The sequence below is a fragment of the Mus musculus genome, chromosome 15 (assembly GCF_000001635.26).
Source record: "Mus musculus strain C57BL/6J chromosome 15, GRCm38.p6 C57BL/6J".
In the NCBI taxonomy this organism is placed as follows: Eukaryota; Metazoa; Chordata; class Mammalia; order Rodentia; family Muridae; genus Mus; species Mus musculus.
The window spans coordinates 83,952,666-83,975,085 of record NC_000081.6 but is presented as its reverse complement, the minus strand read 5'-3'; the positions used below and the strand labels follow the sequence as shown (position 1 = coordinate 83,975,085).

General features: G+C 48.1%; 1 protein-coding gene across 8 annotated transcripts in view; it reads left to right on the top strand.

The window, feature by feature from the left end:
- Positions 1-22,420, top strand: part of Efcab6 (EF-hand calcium binding domain 6) — a 208,314-nt gene that overhangs the window by 99,940 nt on the left and 85,954 nt on the right. For 7 of the 8 annotated variants that reach the window (XM_006521531.2, XM_017316792.2, NM_029946.4 and 4 more), the window contains 3 exons: positions 1,722-1,843; positions 7,365-7,513; positions 20,033-20,143. In XM_006521531.2, coding sequence (XP_006521594.2) covers positions 1,722-1,843; positions 7,365-7,513; positions 20,033-20,143 — 382 coding nt within the window. The remainder of the gene's footprint in view (positions 1-1,721; positions 1,844-7,364; positions 7,514-20,032; positions 20,144-22,420) is intronic. The other variant, XM_017316790.1, reaches the window with a different exon arrangement.

The following is a 22,420-nucleotide window of genomic DNA, read 5'->3' as shown; positions in this document are numbered from 1 at the left end:
ATAAATAGGTAGATGATGGATAGACAGGACATACAAAATAAAGGAGAAAATGAAAATTAAATTATGTTAAGTGTCCTTTAACTCATGAAAGAGTATATAGCAAAGAAACTGTCATGTTTGTGTCGCAGACAGGTGTCTCTTGGTTTTTTACTGTTTATTTACTTTATTGTGTGTGTCTTTCGCTATATATATTTGTGTACCTCATATATGTCAGATGAGAGCATCAGTTCCCTTGGAACTAGACTTAGGGACAGTTGTAAGCTGCCATGCGGGTGCTGGGAGTTGAACCTGAGTCCTCATCAGAATCAACAAGGGCTTTTAGTGGCTGAGCCATCTCTCCAGCCCAGGTCTTTGTTTTTGACAGCTGTGTTTGACAGTTGCATAGCCTTGGCGACATCCATGGGCTCCCTGTGTGCACCGCTGGGAGACTTGCATCTGGCTCTCTCTGGCACTGCAGAAAGTGTCCTCACATGCACACCTTTGCTGGGTGGTCCTCTGTGGTGCAGACAGTGAGCACTATAGCTCAGAGCTCGAAATGTTCGCACATGAATCGCTTCCATGCCAAGTGAGGGCTGCTTCCTGCCATTGCCCTATATCAGTGTGTGTGTGTGTGTGTGTGTGTGTGTGTGTGTGTGTGTGTGATGTTTCTGTGTGTACACATGCACGTTCATGTGTGTATCTCTTTGTAAATGTGTGTGGTGTACATGTCTAGGTACACATATGTGCAGGTATATCCTCCTGTGTGAGTTGAGGACTATTCAGCTATCTGCCTCTATTGTCTCTCTCTGTCTTAGTTGCAGGAACACCCACTGATCCTGGGCCCTATCACTTCAGCCCCTGATACCTGCCCATTTCTCTGAAACCCCAGAACTGGGTTATAGGTGTGTAGAGCCATTCCTGGCTTGGGATTTGAACTCAGGTCCTCTTGTGCAAACGTTAGCCCTGAGCCCCTCAGCCTCCCTGTTCTCATCCTTTTTCTTAATCCTCACCATGATAAGTAGTTTATCCTTGCTGTTGTAAGTAGATTTTTTTTTTAATTACGAGTGGTTTGGACACTTTTTATCCATTTACTATACTTTTCAGTTCTTTGTATGCCCCTCTCCATAGCTAGCCTTTGAATATTCATATTCATCTGCTCTGGCTGCCAGTGAACTCAGAACCCACCTGCCTCAGCCTGCTGAGCGCTGGGATCACAGATGTGGCCGAGCACGGGCTTCCTGCTTCTGTGTGTGAGTCGAAGTTTTCCCTGCTTGATTTCCTTGCACTGCTCTCTGCAAGGAGCCTGCCTGGCAGTGAATGGTTTCGGGCTTTGATGGTTTTCCTGACGTGTCTCTGGTGAAGCCGGTGCCATACGGAATGATCATAGTTTCCTTCCACTGCACAAACAGTTCTAATTTCATCATGTTTAGCCCACAGGGTCTAGCCTGGCATACAGTAACACACAGAAGGCTAGTCCACATTTCATGGTCTATCCCAGCATACAGTAACACACAGAAGGCTAGTCCACATTTCATGGTCTATCCCGGCATACAGTAACACACAGAAGGCTAATTTCCTTTCCCTTTCTCCCCACTCATCAGCCTATTTCAGTGTAATGAATGCAATGATCCATCCTTTGCTCCCTTCACTCATCTTAATTTTTACCAAGTAGGTGGTGATCAAAAGCAAATGGCCCAGCAATGGCCTTGACAGTGTGAATAATACACATGGTCTTTTCTTAGCAGAACTCTCAAGGGAGACTCAACAAGGCAAAAATGGCAAGAGGCTGCTCGACACCGGGTCGTCTGAGGATGTCTGGAAGAACTACTCCTTAGATGACCTGGAGAAGACCTTTTGCCAAGAGGTGAGAGCTGAGGCGTGACCACAGGCAAGCCGACCACCCCAGAGACCGCTTCTGTCGGGGTGTTACTCTGCAGATTTGGTTTGTTCTCAGCTGCACTCCTCAGACTGCCTGGGACCTCTCCTCAGGATGCACTGATGATGCCGACAGTGACCAGGCTAATTCTATGTGGGAGCATGGGGTGTGGCCGTGGGGATATGTAGGCGTGGGGTGTGAGTGTGAGCGGCATGGGTGTGTGGTGTGACTGTAAGATGTGTAGGTGTAGGATGTGTGGGTATAGGCTGTGTGTGTAGGGTGTGTGTGTAGGGTGTGTGGGTATAGAGTGAGTAGGTGTAGGGTGAGTAGGTTTAGGTATGGCATATGTGTTGGGAGTATGAAGTATGAGATGTAAGGTATGAATGTGGGAGTGTGGAGGTGTGGGGTTTGAATTAATTTAAATGTCTTTGACTTTACCAGGAGTAAATCAAGCCTCAGTGTCATGTGACATCAAGATTAACTGTGCCCATGGGTTGTCTCTCACCAGGCCAAATTCCTGGTGCCCTGGAATTGCCAATTCAGTCCCCACATGATAGGCACTGTGAGAACACCAAGGCAGAAAGAGGGTACATAATGTGTCCCAAGTCCAAGCAGTGTAGATCTGGGGTCCCAGTTGTCACCACCCCCTTCAGTACTGTCAATCACAAACGACAGGAAGACGCCCTGGAACTTCGGATGTCTGTTTCCCACACGACATATTAAGTCCCTGAAGGGACATTAACACACCGTGAAAGGGATGGAGAGAATCAGGCAGAGCTGAAGAGGTGGTGATGTTTGCGAAGAGGCTGGCTCGCTGCCTTGGAGCTTGGTGACAAGTGACAACTGACTGACACTTGCTGTGCTTCCTCTGCCCAGCCCCCACCCCACAGATCTTGGTGTCTATGTTGTGTTCTTGGAGTTGGTAACATTTATATTCTGTACAGTTACGGCAATCCCCAGATGGCTGGCCTTCCTTTCATCCTCAGCTATATTTGGTGGTCACCAATGGAGTTCGGTGCTCTGGGCATTTTTCTCTCTCTCTATTTCTGATTTTTTTTTTTTTTTGGCCTGGCTGGGTTTCATTGTCTGGTAATTTCCTCAAGAAAGGCTCACAGGTGCTCCCGCTTCTCCTGCACCCACACCTGGGAAGCCATGTGCCTTGTGCAGTTAGAGCTGAGCAGAGTCTGGCTGTGCATGGCTGCACTAGGTTTCATTTCATCATAACTGAATGCATGTTTCCCCCATTGCCTTCTGGCTTCTGCTGCTGCTCTGAAGCTTCAGAGGTGATCCGGATGGCTCCCTGCTGCTGATTTCAGGCATCCCAAATACGTCCTTCTGTGGACCCATGAAACGTAAAAGCCACGCTGAGCTATGTCCTAGCTTGGAACATTTTGACAACACCTCTTGGAACATGGGCCCATTCTTTAGATGTTTAACTTCAGGGATTCACAGACCCTGTGAATATCCTGGGTCGTAACACAAAACCACACACACCTTGTCCCACTCTCTTCCTCTCTTCCTCTCCCTCGCTCTCAGTACTGTTCCCACCTCTTATTGGGTTATCTTGCCCTGATGGCCACCATGTTACCTGCTCCAGGTCCCGTTAATCCTTTCGTCTTATGTTTCTCTGCTTTGAGATTCTCCCACGCCCCATCCCCTGCCCCCTAGCCCCTCATTAGTGCTCTTCTGACCCCATCTTCTCACTGTTGTTTGTGATTTTGTTATGTCTTGTAATACAGTCATTTTTATTGTCACGGCCTCGGCTCTAACATCCCCCTCCTCTCTTACTGTTTGATGATTTACCCTTGTAAAGAATCTGGTTTTTCCTGCATGACATTTTCACAAAAGGTGCTGATCTGTTGATGTCCCACACAAGCCACATCCTTTGTCTTGCTGGTTGTGTGCTTGTCTGTGCTCTGCTCTGCCCACTCTGTGGTGTATTGGCACAGTGGCAGAGTGCTTTGTTTTTACTGTTTGTGCTTAGGATATGATAAACCCATGTTCAAATGCAGCTGCACTTCACCTTCACGTTGAAGTCTAAAGTTGTCAAGGACTGTGCAGAGTTTCTGCGTCACTTTCCACTGCAGTGTCTGCATCACCTCCTCCTGCACAGTGTCTTTGTCACCTGTACAGTATGTGTGTCACCTCTTCCTGTACAGAGTGTGTGTCACCTCCTCCTGTACAGAGTATATGTCACCTCCTCCTGCACAAAGTGTGTGTCACCTCTTCCTGCACAGTGTCTGTGTTACCTCCTCCTGTACAGAGTGTGTATCACCTCCTCCTGTACAGAGTGTATGTCACCTTCTCCTGCACAAAGTGTGTGTCACCTCTTCCTGCACAGTGTCTGTGTTACCTCCTTCTGTACAGAGTGTGTGTCACCTCCTCCTGTACAGAGTGTGTGTCACCTCCTCCTGCACAAAGTGTGTGTCACCTCCTCCTGCACAGTGTCTGTGTCACCTCCTCCTATACAGACTGTGTGTCACCTCCTCCTGCACCTAGTGTGTGTCACCTCCTCCTGCACAGTGTCTGTCATCACCTCCTCCTGTACAGTGTCTGTGTCCTCTCCTCCTGCACAGTGTGTGTGTCCTCTCCTCCTGCACAGTGTCTGTGTCACCTCCTCCTGCACAGTGTGTGTGTCACCTCCTCCTGTACAGTGTCTGTGTCAACTCCTCCTGCACAGTGTCTGCATCACCTCCTCTTGCACAATGTGTGTGTCACCTCCTGCATAGTGTGTGTGTCACCTCCTCCTGCACAGTGTCTGTGTCACCTCCTTCTGCACAGTGTGTGTATCACCTCCTTCTGCACAAAGTGTGTGTCACCTCCTCCTGCACAGTGTCTGTCATCACCTCCTGCACAGTGTCTGTGTCCTCTTCTCCTGCACAGTATCGGTGTCCTCTCCTCCTGTACAGAGTGTGTGTCACCTCCTCCTGCACAGTGTGTGTGTCACCTCCTCCTGCATAGTGTCTGTGTCATCACCTCCTCCTGCACAGTGTGTGTGTCACCTCCTCCTGCACAGTGTGTGTGTCACCTCCTCCTGCACAGTGTGTGTGTCACCTCCTCCTGCACAGTGTGTGTGTCACCTCCTCCTGCACTGTGTCTGTCACCTCTCCAGGACAGTATATGTGTCACCTCCTTTTGCACAGTGTCTGTCATTACCTCCTGTGCTGTGTATCACCTCCCCCCACATTGTCTGTCCTCTGAACACTGTATAGGTTCCACATTCTCCTGTGGTGGCATTTGGGTTGTGTTACCAGGTCCCACCATGAATGTGCATAGCTTTTGCCAGTCCATCACTGATGTCATGGTATGCCACGTGTCACCTAAAAGTACAAGACAGGTGTGCACGGGCTCCGACGTGCACTCCATGTTTCAACACACGTTGCTAAGTGAGGAAAACATCTGACCAGCCTGAAAGTGTGGCATGATTCCCTGTTTGTAAATTTATCTTTGTAACTCTGGCTGCATTGTGAGCTCTCAGTGTGCAGAGCTGGGGACTCGAGGTATCCCTTACCTCTGGTTCCTTTGTGTGCTTTGCTGAATTGCTTGTGTTTTTCTGACATGAAGCCTTACATTTTTTAATAAACGGGGATTTTTGGAGGTTCCAGACATCACCTAGAAATACTTCATGTATTATTCCTTTTCTAGAAGCTCCTGGTCACGGCAGAAGCCACGTGAAAAGCCTTCTTGAAGCCCATGCGCCTTCAGAGTATTAAAATGCATTCCATTAGCTGAGCGTGGTAGCATAAGGTTTTACTCCTCACTCTCAGAAGGCAGAGGCAGGAGGCAGGAGGCAGGAGAGAGAGAGAGGCAGGAGAGAGAGAGGCAGAAGAGAGAGGCAGGAGAAAGAGAGAGGCAGGAGAGAGAGAGGCAGGAGAGAGAGGGGCAGAAGAGAGAGGCAGGAGAAAGAGAGAGGCAGGAGAGAGAGAGAGAGGCAGAGAGAGAGAGGCAGAGGCAGAGAGAGAGGCAGAGGCAGAGAGAGAGAGGCAGAGAGAGAGAGAGAGAGAGAGAGGCAGAGAGAGAGAGGCAGAGGCAGGCAGATATCTGGGAGTTCGAGGCCAGCTTGGTCTCCAAGGTGAATTCTAGACCAGCCAGGGCTATATAGTTAATGAGACCCAATTTCCAACAAACAAACAAACAAACAAACAAACAAAGATTTTTATTAGCCTGGCAAATACATGAATACGACATGTCAAATAGGGCTGTCAGTTCTCTGGATGAGTCTTCCCCCAGGCAGGGGCTCAGATGACACCCCCTCTCATGGAACAAACACAGGAAAGCTTAGAGGAAGAGTATGTTAATTCTTTCTTGGGAGTTTAGTCCCTTTCTAAGAGATTTGGATCAATAAATATTTTTAGGATTTTTAAAATTGTGTGTGTGTGTTTGTGTGTGTGTGTGTAAGTCAGAAGACAATATGGGAGTTGCTTCTTCCCTCCACCTTATTAACGCAGTGTGGTGTGCATCACTGTGTTGTGTATTCCAGACTCTGGCTCATGACTTTGGCCTCCCACGTCACTGTAGGAGTGCTGGAATCACAGGTGTAGGTCACAGAATCTGGCTCTTTATGTGGGTGTTAGGAATTGTACTCTGGCCAGGGGGATTCATTAAAAAACAGCCATCACCCTGGCCCTCTAGTCCCTCCCCATATTTAAAGATCCCCAGTACTGCTGTGCCCACTCAGGAGCATCTCTAAACGTACTTCTTATTCCCTGGATGGAGGATACTCCTCTGTGTGTTCATCCATGTTCCAGACACCTTTAAGGAAAGCTCCTTTTTACACCAAACTGGTGGTTAATCAGTTTCCCATGTTTTCCCAGTTAGCAGGAAAAAACTGAATCCAGACAAACTGAGATGGCTGGAAAGAAATGTGGTTATCAGCTACTAAGAAGTAGCAATGTTCCACAAATGATGACCAGTGTCCACAGTGGTTTTATGAGTCATGAAAAACTGCTTTGAACCAACGTCCCTGGGTCTTCGGAGTCCCAGAAGAGAACTGGTTTACTCTCTTGGAATCACCTCCCCTTTAAAACCGTGACTTACAAGGTGTCCGGTATCTATTGTGTGTATGTAATCCTCGTATTAATCAATTTCCACACCACAAAAGCAACTTCTGTTTTTAATAAAATGCCCCCAGCTTGTGAGCCTGATGGCTTGACTTAATCAGAAGTGCATGATGTGGGCTCACGGTAGGGAACACGGGAAGCATATTAAGATGCGCCACACTAGCAGAGCTGCAGATTATTTTTAGCGCTGCAGTCAGAGGTAACGTTATCGTCCTCTCGGTCCCTCCCTGGAAAACTTGTCAGCTGTGAGCAGTGTGTTTGTTGTTTGTAGTGAGCTCATCAATTAAACATTTGAGGCTCAGTACATGCCACGGTAACCTTTTTGATCAGTTTTCCGAGATGGGATGTGAGGAGGTTGCGGTTTAACAGAAACGAAAACATGGCATGGTTGGGAGGCTCCAGGATGTTCACGCGACTGAAGGCAACCCTCGAATTTTAATTCCTTGCAGTTTTCGAAGTCGTATGAAAAGATCGAGAAAGCCCTCAGCGCAGGAGACCCCTCCAAAGGTGGCTACATCTCTCTGAATTACCTGAAGGTTGTCCTTGATACCTTCATATACAGGCTACCGAGGAGAATTTTTATCCAGTTAATAAGAAGGTAAGAATCCAATCGTTGCTTGACAGGTTTCCCCCCAGACGTCAGCCGGGACAACACAGCAGACAGAGCCTTATTTATATTTTATTTAGTGCTTTAAACTCTGTGCCTCTGAGATTTCCCTACATACGCCAAGGCAGAGACAAAAGCGCTGCAGGCCCACCCTTGAGCTCACTCGCCAGCTCCGAGGGCCACCAGCCCAGGCTGGTCACTGCCTCTGAGCCTGTGTTCATCTGCCTCCACCCTGGTGTCTGGCAGAATAAACTTCAAGCCTCTCATTTCTGAGCACGACTCCAAAAGATGCCAACTCTTTATAACGCCAAGACAACCTTCGCACCAGACAGGACTGTCAGCGTTATTAATAAATAACTGTCTAGGGTTCGCCGTGCTGCTCGGCTCCTGTTCTCTTTCTCAGTATCTGAGAGTCAGGATCTAAATCGAGTCTGCACATTGCCGTCCGTGGCTTACCTCGTGTCTTAGTTGGGTTTCTAGTTGCTATGATAAGACACTATGGCCAGAAGCAACTTGGGGAAGAAAGGGTTTATTTCATCTGAAGCTTCTGGGTCACATTCCATCACCGAGGAAAGCCCAGGCAGGAACCTGGAGGCAGGAACAGAGGCAGAGGCTATGGTCCTCATGGCTTGCTCAGCCTATAGCCTGGGGGATGACGCCACCCCCAGTGAACTGGTCCTCTTACATCAGTCAAGAAAAATGCCCCACAGACTTGTCCACAGGGCAGTCCAGTGGGGGTATTTTCTAAATTAAAGTCCCTTCTTCCAAAATGACGGCAGCTTACGTTAAGTATACATAAAACCATATGTGTACCTTGATTCCCTGTTAATCAGCAGGCTTCCTTTCTACCTGTTCCTTTCATACTTGGGTAGACTAAATGTTGCTTGGAGTTTCTTATAACCTGGATTTGTTCGTTATAACCCACGGTACCATTGTCTGTGGTTCCCCCCGTTCCTCCTGTAGCTCCCCACCCTGAACTGGCACCTCCGAAGACTCATGGATATGGTTTTATTTATCTCCTTTAAGCAAGACAGCTCCACAGACTGGTGAGACGTGTGGGCAGCCTGTCTGTCTGCTCGTGTTAGCTGTCACTGTCAATCAGACCTAAATCCCTAGAGACCAGAAGGTGGTAATATCCTGTTTGTTCTTCTGCTGTGTTACAGTACTTCTGTGATGAGAATGTGCCCTCTCCACAGTTAGATCAGAGAGTTGGGGACTGGGGAGACAGCTCAGTGGGAAGGCCCTTGCCATGTGAGCATGAGGACATGAATCCAGATCCCTAGGACCCTGTAAAGCTGGACTCAGTAACCTGTATCTGTAACCCAGCACTACCACGGTGAGATGGGAGCTCACCGGAGAGCCCTGGGACAAGCTCAGGCCTGATGCAGCCACAAACGGGGGTGGGGGGGGTCTGTCTACAAGAAGGTGGAATGCAGGAATTGTCACTGAAGTTCCGCAGATGTGCGTTGGCCTGCTCCTGCCTCAGACAAATCAAAACAGCAGCAAGGGAGCCAGGGTACAAACTGCAAAGAAAAGGCTATTGGTTTGGTCCTTCTTCTACATTTTCTCAAAATAAGGGGTTGGTTCTTTCTCTAGCCTCTTTGGCAGAGAGCAGTGGGAATCTTTTCCTAATGACCCCTTCTTTATTATGAACCCTCAAATCTAAATGTATCTCATATGTTCGGATTCATTACAGTTACTTTCTCTTCCTGCCTTCCTCCTTCTCTCTCCTCCTTCCTTAATATTTTCAGATGGGTGTCACTTTATAGCCTAGGGTGGCCTTGAACTTGAATCCTATCTGCCTCAGCCTCCTGAGTGCTGGGGTCACTGGATGTATTATGTCCAGATGTCACAGTCACCTGGGGTTCCTGTTTTCCTCTGGGGAAAAGGCATTACAGATGCTCGTATTAATCCCCCTTTCCAAGGCTCCTGCACCACCACCCCGTGATAATTGTTCCCCTGGTTTATCTCTCCGAACCTGAAGAACTTACCTTGCAGATGGGAGGAAGCTGAAAAAAGGGAGAGATCTGTATCCCTCAGCTCATCGGACTGGGTCTCGCTGTCTCTCTGGGTGCGGCAGGAACAGCTGGAGCAGCCCTTGTCCAAACACAACATCTGGCCAATGACTTCCAAGACAAGCGTGGCCAGGCAAGGGCCTCCACTACAGACAGCCTTAGTCTTTTCAACGCCAGATAACCTCCTTAGCAGCAGTTGCTCTCCTAAACCGGAGAGCCCTGGACTTACTGACTGCTGAACAGGGAGGCACTTGTGTTCGCTTTAGGAGGTGTGGCCTTTCCTCGCCAGCTGGTGACTGTGTCCTGTTGCTGGGCCCCTTGTGGTCTTTGGAAAACCTTTTGCTTTCTGATATGATAAAATGCCCCAGTGTCCTCTACCTCTTGGCTGACAACCAGGATTGCTGATCTCTGGAAGGAACCTCTGTGCCCCCCACATGAGAATGTGACAAAACACTGGTCACATTGTCTTGTTTTCTTGTCCAAGTCCCCCCAAAGAGCCTCCTCTCATGGGAACGAGATGGAAGCAAATGGAGTGTCCTGTGGAACTCTCGGTGACAAGGGCTGCTTTGAGGTCCTCTTGAGAAGATCGCTGAGAGTCACAGAAGAGCAGCGCCACACTGCAGAGGTTCACTCTGGGGCGTGTTCATGGCACCATGCATGGTGGAGAACGACCAGACCCAAGATTTCCAAAGCAAGAAGTAAATTAGGCCCAGTCCGCATCCAGTCTGTGCTCCTGGTTCAAAAAAACAGCTTGGTTGCTGACTGACCTCAGGACTTATTTCTTGGATAGCTAGCAGCCATATAGAACCCTCGTTGGTCTCAAAATCATAACTGTCATGTAATAGAGATCACAGAAACAAGTGGAAGATGCCCCTCCCCCTTGCCCAACGCTCTTCATCTCTCCACACCCTCGGCAATGCACATAAGACTTTTTCACGTGTTGCTAGGCACGCGTATGGTGTTGCTTTGACTTTAAAAATAGAAAGAGCTGTCTTAGACACCTTTGCTTCATATTCTTGGAAGTTATTGCGTCATGACGAACACATGGGATATCACTCAGCTAACATTTTCCGAGCACCTTCCTCTGCCAGGCATTGTGCTAGGTGCTGAACATGCCAAAGTAGAGGGTGAAGATTCCAGCCAGGGAGGCATGCCGAGTGAGGAGTGCCCCAGGCTCACGGGATGAACACACTGGGGATGCGGGTAGCCACAGTGTTCTCCTGGTGGAGCCTCTTCTTCAGGGACCCAGAGTTTCTGAGCATCCCCCCTCCACTGTTTTTTGGTCCCCACTCAGAATCCCCTGGAGAGCAACATATTGAAATACTGTAGTACATTTCTAACTAGTTTTTGCCAGGTGTCTTCTACTGGCCAGCTTTTTAAGAAGGTGTTTTTTAAAGACAGGTTTTCACAGAGCTTCCCAGGCTGGCCTCAAACTCAGAATCCTCCTGCCTCAGCTTCCTGAGTCCTGAGATTGTAACGATGCACCACTGTGCCTAGCTTTTGCCATCCTTTTATGTTTTCTGTCTTTGTGTAACTTAGCCATGGTAGGGTTGCATGTGTCTGGGAAGACCCTGGTTTTTAGGGCACCCCTCTTTGGGGCATAATAATCTAGGGATCTATTGAGCTTTTGTGACAGCCATCGAGTGTGCAGCTTCCTTCTTCCAAGAAAGACTGTGTGTGTGTGTGTGTGTGTGTGTGTGTGTGTGTGTGTGTGTGTGCGTGTTCTCTTTTCCTTATTCTAGCTAACCATGAGTGTGTTTAACTTTTCAAAAGCTTGCCTCTTAGCTTCATGATCTTCTATCATTTTCTAGACTCTGATGTCTTTCTCCTCTGATCTTTGCCACTGATACTGTGTTTGCTGTTCTTCTTTAGTAGTTTTTGTGTTTGGGTTGGTGTAAGATTGTTGATGTTGGAGATGGGAGATATTCTCTTCTCCTTCCCCACCCCCTCTCTGTGTTCATGTTGCTTACATTCCTGCTGTCTCTCCCCTTCTCCTAAGGCCCCAAGGACAGAGGCACGATACTGATACCGCCAGAGTTCACTCTGCAAAACGAATGAGTTTGCTGGGTTTCCTAGAGTGTAGGTGTGAGGGGTTGCATGATGTAGGTGCGTGGGTGTGCCTACCCCAACAGGCAACTCTACCCAGAAGGAATGAGGACATCCCCTTACCAACATAGATGGAAACCACACCCCCCCCCACCACCCCAGTCTCTCCAGACTTATACACTCTAGCTTTTCCCATGGCCAAGTGCAGCTAAGGCAGAGTTGCAAACAATAGGTGATGGAGGGGGGGGGGGGATGCACAGGTGAGGGTCTCACAAACTCCCACCCTTTCCAGAGAGGCTGTAAACAGTCAGTAAGCCCAGCTGAGAGGATCTTTTGCAAGAAAGCACAGCTGAACTCCTCAAGATGGTAGTGTGTGGCCCAGAGGACGATCTCACACAACAGCCCCCATGTCAGGGCACACATGTGTCTGCCACGGCAGCGCATATTGCACACTGGCTGACCTTTCCTGCAGGCTAGGGAAGCCACTGGCCTTGCGCTCTGCTGCGCTGAAGTGAGGCTTCTGCAGGACTGCACAGCTGTCCTCGCAGAACAACACCCTAGCAGTGTGAGTTGCCATCACTCACTGTGAGTGATCCAGTTTCACTTTCCCTCCCCGCATTGCACATTAACATTTTAAATATTGATCGTGTAAGAGGCATGAAGTGGTGCCCCGTAATTGTCTTAATTTGTCTTTGCGGGGCTGACACTGAGGTTGGCTGCCTCCAGGTACCAGCCTGCTGTGACTCTGCCTCCCTGGGAGGGGATCTTCCTCACATCCTAATAAGCTGTCAGCTCAAACAGAAGGGGTTAAAGTGAACCTTATCACCTCCAGGTTTAGTTCTTTATAACCACGTGTGCATCCGAAGAGAACACGATCCTCGTCAGAGCTCTCTCTCTCTCTCTGCTTGCTTCTTCCTTTCCATTAATGTGCTACTCAGTCTTTTCAAGTTTGTGTTTTAGTATAATCAAACTCGTCCATCTTCTCTTCCTTCCTTGTCTTCTGTCATTTAAATTTGTCACTCGTCGTTCCTGCCCAGCTTGGGCTGAAAGCTCTGCTCTAGCTGATGTCTCGTTCTTAAAAGTTAAACACTTCAATCCATTGTAATATAAATTGGATGTTCAAATTAATTTTTTTCCAAATGGATGATTTATTTTTCAGTTGCTGTTTATTAAGCTACCATTTCTCTCCCCAATGTTATAAAAATAGCTTATCCATAGTTTTTTTTTACATTTGTGTGTGTGCATGCGTGTGTGTGCATGCATATGTGTGTGCATGTGTGTGTGTGCATGTGTATGTGCATGTGTGTGTGCATGTGTGTGCACATGTGTGTGCATGCATGTGTGCATGCATGTGTGTGCACATGTGTGTGCATGCATGTGTGTGTGCGTGCATGTGTGTGTGTGTGTGTGCGCACGCGTGCCTCACACCTACCTTTACATGTGTTCATGCTCATGGCATAGCACACGTGTGGAGGTCCAAGGACAACTTGCAAGAATCAGGTCTCTCCTTCCATCACATGAGGTTGGGTTACCAGGCTTGAAGGCAAGCCCTGTTACCCAGCTGGTTTTGGTTTTGATGTCTGAGTTGCCGTATCTTAAATGATTGCTCATAATTTGACCCAACCTGTGTTCCCTGTGTGGATTTCTACTGTGCACAAACCATTCTCTGTACATCATGTCTGGAGTGGCCCATTCACTGAATAAAGGCAACTTGTTTATTCTCCGTTATGGCTTTAGAGAGGATGCTGGTGCCCTGAGCTGTCAGTTACTTGTTCCTAACTGTGTTTTTTTTTTCCAGTTTAAATGGTGAATGTTGAAGACTCAGGATGGCATTCCCTCGTGAAGGGAAGCCCTACCAGATCCCACGATGAGCAGCCTGCACTGGGGCTGAGCTGGGAGTGGAGAGTCATGAGTGCCTGCAAGGAACAGTACTGTGGTCACTTTGTCCACAGGGTTGTCTCTACAGCCCTCTAAACACACCTCTCTTTCTTTTAACCAAAGGTGTCCTTAATTGCTCTCTGCTGTAGGTAGACTCAGAGCATCACGGGAAACCAGACATAGTCTTAATAGTCCTGATCTTACTACCTCAGCCTGTGTTTAACATGGGCAGGTCTTGTCTGGCTTTCACTGCCTACTAAGCACCTGTCCCTGAGTGGTCCCAGCTGCTCTATTCAGAGTCACCCTTAACCTGAAACAAATGGAAGGCAGCATGGGGTGTCTTGGGTTAGCAGGCTCCCTCCTGCCTAGACCATCTGCAGCAACGATGGCTTCCTTATGCAAATGATCAGAATCACTGGACCAATCCAGGGCACCACATGCAAGCATGCATGTGTTGGTGATGGGTGGTTCAAGGACCAGCAGCCTTTAAAGAGACTATTCCAACCGACAGGACTCAGACCTCCATATCCCAACCCCCTAGGCACTTTGCAGGGACTTTGCAGGGACTGGAGCCCTTGATTTTCCTGGCATCCTCTCTTCCCCTTTGAGCTCACAGGTCTCTCTCTCCACAGCCTCCAGGGCTGTTTTTCCTTCATTCTTCTAGATGTAGTGACTGTAAAACCGTAATCAGTATGTGAGAGCACTTACTTCACAGGAGAGAGTCCAGGAGACGCAGAGTGGCAAAAGCAAAGCCCTTTACTCTGTGACCTTGCAAGGTCGAGCTCATCTTAGAGAATAGGCAGACGTGGCTGGTGGGCCTGGTCTGGCACACAGTGATGGGTCTATATTCATAATTGCATTTTTCTGCCCCCTCCGTGTATAGGGGTGATGCAGATATAGGCCAGATCAGACCAGATTAAAAGTAGGTGAAGACAGGTTTCTTGGGAGGCGGCTCTCAGGTAGGTTCACTGATCTCACAGGTGGAGGTCACTGAAGCCACACATCTGGGCTAGAGCAAGCGGGTTTTATAGAGGCATGATGAGATGAGGCGTGATGATATGGCAGCTAGGAACTGGGATGGTGTCCATACAGGTTCAAAAAAATGAGCCCCTGAGCAGGCACTCTAGGGTGGGTTGCTGGAAACTCGGAGACAAGGAGTGGTGACTGTTAGCCAGGAGTTCTCTCCAAGTGGGCGGGGAGTTTTCTCAGTGTGGGCGGGGCTCTTGGAAGGAGGGGAGATGGGGTTTCCGAGCCTGTGCAGAGGATAAGCAGCCACTCTGGCCCAACAGCCTGAACTCCTCGTGAGTTATTCAGGAAGATCCAATCTTCCCAGTGTCTAAAACCCCATCACCATCACCCCAGATTTCTTAGCCTATTGGTTAAGGTCTCAAAACGTTATCTAGTGTATATCCTGGGCCTCGAGAGCACCCCACCTTCTCACCCAGGAACTGTCACACAGTAGACTGCCTGTAACTTTTCAACCCTAGGATAAACTGACAGTGCTTAGAGAAACAGGCGCCAGCTGCCAGCCAGGGAAGACAGGAGCATGGTACCTCCTGCCTGTCTGTGACTCCCGGTGAGTTCTGAGTGCACCTCATACTGAAAATGTCCCCTACAGTGATTTGATTCTTATAAGTGTCCAGTGTGGTGGCTGTGGCACCGGAGGAAACTCTGTGTCAGAGTCCTTTCGAGTTTTGTTCCCCCCAAAAGCAAGCGGGTCAACAGTCCTAATGCCACTTGAAGTTCTACTGCTGTCCTGCCATGTGAAGGAACCTTTGCTGTGAGACACTGGAAAATTGCCAATCACTCTGTCCACAGCTGCAAAGGAAATGCCAGGGCTGTGTGGATCTACGTGTGTTATAGGTATCCACAGCCATCGTCCCAGGCCCAGGTAGCTTTTGTGTTGGCCAAACAGTGACTTCAGTGGAAATATGGTAGGAACCAGCCCACATCTTTTTTCTCAGTAGCAGTTGCCACAGTCTTCCCTGACCCTAGGCAAACACAGAGAAGCAGGACTTCCTCCATTTCCTGGTGTGAGCTGCTGTCCCACCCGGGCCCATTCTGCCACTGTGGCTCTTCCTCATGCACCGGTCAGTGCAAGGGCTCCACACTGACCAACAGCCCCATCTCCATGGCTTAATTTGGAGATGGGGAAGCAGCTACAGGATGAGATTGTAATCCCTAGGGTCCCTCTGAGAAGTAGGCTCGGCTCTCACCCATCACTTCTGTGAACCCGTGCTCTACCCAACAGACCTTGCTGCTCCTGTGGCTTCCCATGGCCATCATTCTTCAGAGCCCCATTTGCCGACACCCCAACTGCTTGGGATGTCAGTTCTTATCGAAGTCATCTTGGCCCGTGGCAGACAGACCTGCCTGGCTTGAATGAGATGCCTTAGAGCAGTGGTTCTCTACCTCCCTAATGCTGTGACCCTTTGATACACTCCTCACATTGTGGTGACACCCCCCTTCTGTTAGGATCATAAATATCTGATATATAATCCCTGAGAAGGGGTCACGATCCACAGGTTGAGAACCACATGGAGCAGGCTGGGAGGAAACTTAGTTGTAGCCTTGGCTGTTTTGCAAGCTTGCTCTCTGTGAGTATCCAGGGCTGTCCTTGATCCAGGAGCTCTGGAATGACTGCTAGGCTGTGTCTGTGTCCTAGGCAAAGGCCATGAATTTCCACATAAAAGGCTCAACTCTGGCATCTATTCACTATACTGGGGCTTTTAATATGGATCTCCAGAACCGGTTGTACCTGGTTGCACTTTGGTTCTACCCAAGCACCCCATGGATACTTTCGTTAGGGCTGCAAATCCTCACATGCACGAAGCATTCTGATCATTCTGTGGTGTATGCTGACTCCTTTAGCCCACAAGTACAGGAGTGCTCCAGAAGGAGCTTGGACCTTGGCAGAGAACCATGGTCTCTGTCCTGACAGTGAAGCCAAGCAATACATGCTGTCCTGCTCGGGCCTCTCATCCCATGCTCAGCTATCAGAAAACGTGACAGGAGCCAGAGGACTACCCACTGATGGGCCACTTGGCAGTCAGCCTGAGAGAGAGCACAGAGCTGGGAAGCCAGTGGGGCAGGCAGAAGGCCCTGTGTACCCTTAGGGCATCAGTTAGGCTGGGCCCACTGTAGAGGGAAGAGCCTGCCATGTATAGGAGGGAGCTCAGTGGAGTTCAAGCAAGGCAATAGAGGGAATGGGTCAGACTAAGAGTTTTACTTCTCACGCACCAAGTTCTGGATGCTCATTAGAACGAAACCACAGTATTGCCATTGCAGCTGGGAAAAGCAGGCGTCAAGGCCAGCAGTGCAGGGGTAGACCCCCCAACACCCAGACTGTATGATGGCTCAGCAGGCAGGAGGCACAGGTAAGCCTGCCCAGGGGTGACAGTGGCTGGAGAGGGGAATCAGGACAAAGTTGAAGCTTTAGGCACTGAGGAGGGGGCGGTGTGAGCCATGGCAGTTCTGTCCTCACCTCTGAGTCTTCCTCCTGCCCTCCTCACCGCTGCAGCATGCACCACACTCTGTAGGGAATTCCTGCTGTGTCCTTCTAGCAAAGCTCTTGGGATCCTGGACCCACCATGACTGAGCTCTGTTCTTGCCACCCTGTGTCGCCTCCTTTGACAGCAGCCACCGTCATGCCATATACAATATGATTCATCTGGCGTTTCTTCTGCTGCAAGTCTCCACCCTGGTTCTTAGGGTGGGGAAGACACAGGGAGCAGGCAGGATGTTGACTCAGGGATGCAGAGTAGGGGTCATCTGGGATAGTAAAGGGTCCCCGAGTGCTGGAGAGAGGACAAGAGACAGGTAGATGGCCCACAAGACCCAGGGTTTGATTCCAGTCCCATGTGGAGGGCACTCTTTCATTATGACTTAAGTTACTAGTGCTGTTTATGGAAATTCTAGGGAAAGAATTTTTAAAAAGCCGTGCTGTTTTTAAAAGCCGTGCTTAGTCATGTTACTTATAGAGTCACGTGTGTCCCAAACGGGAAAAAGAAGGAAACGATAAAGGAGAAAGTGGATTACCTATTCGCATAAGAGTTAGCGACAGCCACTACAAATATAGCCAGAAACAGTGCTACTAATATAGGCAGAGGTAGCCACTGCTGATGTAGCCAGGGATAGCTGCTGTTAGTACGTTTTCTATTTCTTGTAGGATCTGTGAATATACACACTCGCATATACAAGCTCACAGAGACTCATAGCTGGAAATGTCTGAGATATAATTATGGTCTGTTTTCTCACAGAAGATTGCATCAGAGACATTTTAATTCTATTTTAAAAACCTGAAATGCATCTTGCCATCTCCACAAGTCAAAGGGCTTGAACCATTTTAAGGTTTATATTACATATTGCTAAAATGCACCGCAGAAAGGTGCTAATTTATTCTTACAAGGGAGGCTCACAAGAGCGTTTTGGCAGGCACTTAACACGGATGCTTTGAGTCCTTGCTAATTTGATAGTCAGCAGTATAGTTTCTTGTTTTGATTTGCCTGTTCTTGATCACAACTGATGTTTTCATTTCTCATTACAGTGTGGGTGCATGCTTGTGTGTGTGCACGCGCATGCATGTGTACACATGTACGTGTGTGCATGGGTAGGTCACAGGGCAACTCGTAGGCATGTGTTCCTTCCTTATTTGCTTTCCATTTACCATGTGTGTTGAGCTTTGTCATGTTCAGTTCTGTATGGCGTGAGGCTGACCTATAGCCTTCCTGCATCAGCCTATTAGAGAAAACACAAACCGAAGTGAACATGGGCACTGTTGATACATTCATAGGATTCTCTAAGGGAACTAAACCATAGAACGAGAGGAGTATCTGTTAAAATGGGTTCTTACACCTTATGATCTGGATAGTCCAGCAATGCTGTCTAACAGAGGGGCCTGGAACTTGTTAGCTGCTCAGTTTACTAGGATGGGTGTCTCCATCGTCCCCAGTGGGCCTGGACCATTTCTGGAAGAGCCGTGGTCCAGCATAGAGCTTTTGATGGCTGACACCGTCATGGCTGGAACAGAGCCTCCTGGGAGCCAGATCTGATGTCAATTCCCATGTTCTTCACAGCTGGATTGAAGTGTCCCTTGGAGTGACAGTGGAATGTGAACAGCTAGCTCTCCTGGAGGCAGTCCAGCTGTTTTCCAAAGGACTGCTTGGCTAGAGCTCCCCTTTGCAGCTGTGAGGCATGGGGCGAGATTCAAGTGACTGGGTGGCTTGTCCCCCGAAGTTCAAATTGTTCAAAGAGGAAAAGCACAAAACAAGACATACTAAGATTTGTGTGTGTGTGTGTGTAAATCATAGGTTCAACATGCAATTAGCATTATCAGAAATAATTAACCCTGAATGGGGGCTCTGAGGGCTGGCTCTCCCTGTCTCAAGCCAACCCGTAACCCTCCCCTGACACCTCAATCCTCTATGGCCAGCAAGCCCCACTCTCACTTGGAGGATTTCTGTGGAGACAGGCACCAGTCATCCAATGTCTGATGGCCTTTCTGCAGTGGACTGTTGTCTGCACACAGGCTCAGCCTGCTGCCACATGGCACAAGTGGAAGGAAGGCAGAGCTGGCAGAAGACAGATCTGCAGACAGCACCATAGCTGATGGGACAATGCCGCAGGCATTTTTTTGTCCTAAAGAAGCATCCTTTCGGATTTAGCTGTAGTCCATGCAGGGGATGGTGACCACAGACTGAGGGATACCTCATCACAAGTGGAGGTTTGGGGCCAAGCCGAGAGATGCACATGATCTTGACCTGCTAGCGTCAGATGTTTCTCTGGTCTGCAAATCTCAGGGACAAAGACAGTCACTCCGCAGGTTGTTCTTGTCACACTGTGTGGGGGCCGACAGTCCTCAAGGCATTTCTGAAGACAGTAATGAAAGAAAACACCCAGAGGCGAGTGATAATGTGCCCCCCCCACACACACTTTGCCTGCCTGCCCATGGCTTTCTCCACTTATAAGGGTTCATGTGCCAGGTTGGGCCACCCGTATGACCAAGGGTACCCGTCCATCTCAAGGCCCACCCTCATTGTTATTGTTACTGTTGTTTATTTTGTAGGGCTAGGGATTAAATCCAGGGCCTTGCGATGCTAATTCAATACCCTTCCACTGAGGGATACCCCAGCCTACAAGCTCTGCCCTAAATCACTGTACGGTCCCCTCTGCTATGTTCAGTGAACAGCCACAGGCCTCCAAGTTGAGGTCACCAGTACTTTTAAGAGCCACTATTCCTGCCAACCGAGGTAATTGAGTTCGTCAAGTAATGAGTTTGAAAAGACTATTTCATGGACATCAGAATTTTAACCAAATTCCTTTGTGTCGTCATTCAGAATTCGCCACCACTGACAGAACATGGTGACACAGGGTGGTACAATCCCGATTTTCTCCTCGCTTTTAAGGAATCACTCTTTGATGCTATTTTGCAAAATGACTTTGTTTGCCTTAGATTTGAAACTTCATAAGAATTCATAGCTACTGGTTTTGACTCCATATTAAGTATCTAATCCATATGGTATTACAGGGAGGGGGACCCTGTTTTTAATATTGTTGTCTTCATTTCATGCAGATTTGGACTTAAAACCAGCACGAAAATCAACTGGAAGCAGTTTCTTACAGCAATTTATGAGCGGCAGAAGTTGGAAGTCAGTAAGACACTTCCCCTGAAAAAAAGAAGCAGGTACCTTTAAACCCCAGTTTACAAGCCACAGTATGTATTAGGTTATTTTTTCACACGGTATGTATTAGATTATATATTTTCATTTATTCAACGGCCAACTGTCTTCACTGACTGTCAACGTCTTCCTGGCACTTTACAGTTTGATTTTGCATTCATTTTTCTTGCTTAAAGTTTCCCTAAGCGGTAGAGATGGCATTCCTAGTCATTTCTACAGAGAAAAACAAACAAACAAACACCTGCCTGAGTGATACCAATGGGGCCACATACCCAGAGCTCAAGGCCCCTCCAGCACACACACCTGCTCACAGGAGTCCCTCAGCTCCAAGCGTGTCCCCGGGAGACGGTGTGCAAGCACACACTTGCTGCGTGTTTTATGGAAAGGGGAAAGATGCACTAAGCCGCTTTGCTGCGGCTCTGCTGTATGCTGCAGTCACTCTCTTCCCTCAGGCCCCGGTGTTTGTTGCTGCTAATGCCTGTCTAATGACTGTCGTAACTTCCAACTGGAAGTTGGAGCGGCAACTCAGAAACAGAAAATAAAACAGAAGGAATGAGACGGCTGTTTAGAATTTAGACTTTAGCTCCAAGGAGTCTCTGGTTTATACTACTGTGTGATCTTTATTGATATGAACCAAGAATTAAACAGAAAAGGTATTTTTTGTTGTTTCTCTCTCACACACACACACACACATATATATAAAAACACACATATATACATATTATATATATATTCAAATACATACATATACACATATACACATACATGTACATACACACATATACATATATATGTGTGTATATATGTATATATGTATATATGTGTGTGTATGTGTATATATGTGTGTATGTGTATATATGTGTGTCTGTGTGTATATGTGTATATATGTGTATATATATGTATATATGTGTATATATACACGTTGTAAAGCAAAAATTCACCACAGAGTTAATTCTGGAACTGTGTCCCTGGGACCTTCCCTGCCTGAGGACTCAGATATTTAATGACCACACTGGCTACCATCTTTCCAAGTGTCCAGAGTCCTTCTGCCCTGCTCACGTGAGCCCACATCATAAGCAGTCACCTCCATTTTCCTACAATTTTCTTCTCTGACAGCACCTCGTGTAGGGCTGTCCAGAATAAAATTAAAGTTTTATATATTTGTAACATCCTTTTTTTTTTTTCCATTAGAGACAAGGTCTCACTGTGTCACCTAGGCTGACCTTGAACCCATTAGCCTCCTGTGTAGGATTATAGGTGTCTACCACCATGCTCAGCGGCTTGCTGGCTTTCATTGGCTTGAACACAGCAGTCCTCCAGTGAGGGAGCTGTGCCTCCCAGGAAGCCCTTGCCAATGTCACAGGACATTTTTATTGTCGTGTGGGTGTGATGATGCCTCGTATAGTCTGTGGTAAGGAGCCAAGATGCACAAGAGGTCTTCTTACAATGGAGAACACCCTGTCACTGTGCCTGGTATCCTCGATAGTAGGCAGATAGGGATGACTTACACAGTATCTGCTTGTGCCAATACTCACTTTCGAGAGACAACCTCTTCCCGTTAGTCACGTGATCCTGAGGCACAGCGCCAGAGTGAGTACATTTCTGAAAAGGGGTAGTAGGTATGTTCTTGCAGCGCTGAATAGACATTGCATCAAATCGCTAGCAGGCATGGGAATGGTCCCGCAGGTAAATGATCTCATCTCGTGCCCTGTCTCGTGGGAGCAGAGGATGTCTGTTAGGTAGTGAGGGATGGGAGGCCTACAGCCAAGCTTTCTTTTGAAGTATCTTACTTTTCAGTTGCTATAAGAAAACACTATGACCAAGGGAACTTATTTTTTAAAAAAGCATTTGTTTGGGGCTCATGGATCCAGAGAATTAGAGTCCATGAGCATCATGGGAGGGAGCATGGCAACAAGCAGGCAGGGATGGAGGTGCTGGAGCCCTAGATGAGAACTCACATCCTTATTCACAAGCAGGAGGCAGAGAGCTAACTGGGAATGACACAGGCTTTTTGAAACCTCGAAACCCACCCACAGCAACACACCTCCTCCAATAAGACCATGCCTCATAATCCTTCCCAAATAGTTCAACCCCTGGGGACCAAGCACTCAAATATGTGAGACTAGATAGGCCATTTTTCTTCAAAGTCCCATACGAGGGGCTGGGTCTCCCTCTCTGATGGGAGTTTACAAGGAAGCCTCGGCTCTCAAAGCGGATGGCCATGGCCTCCAAGTACACTCATACAGTTGACGGAACATCAGGGTGAAGAGTCAGTGGTAAGA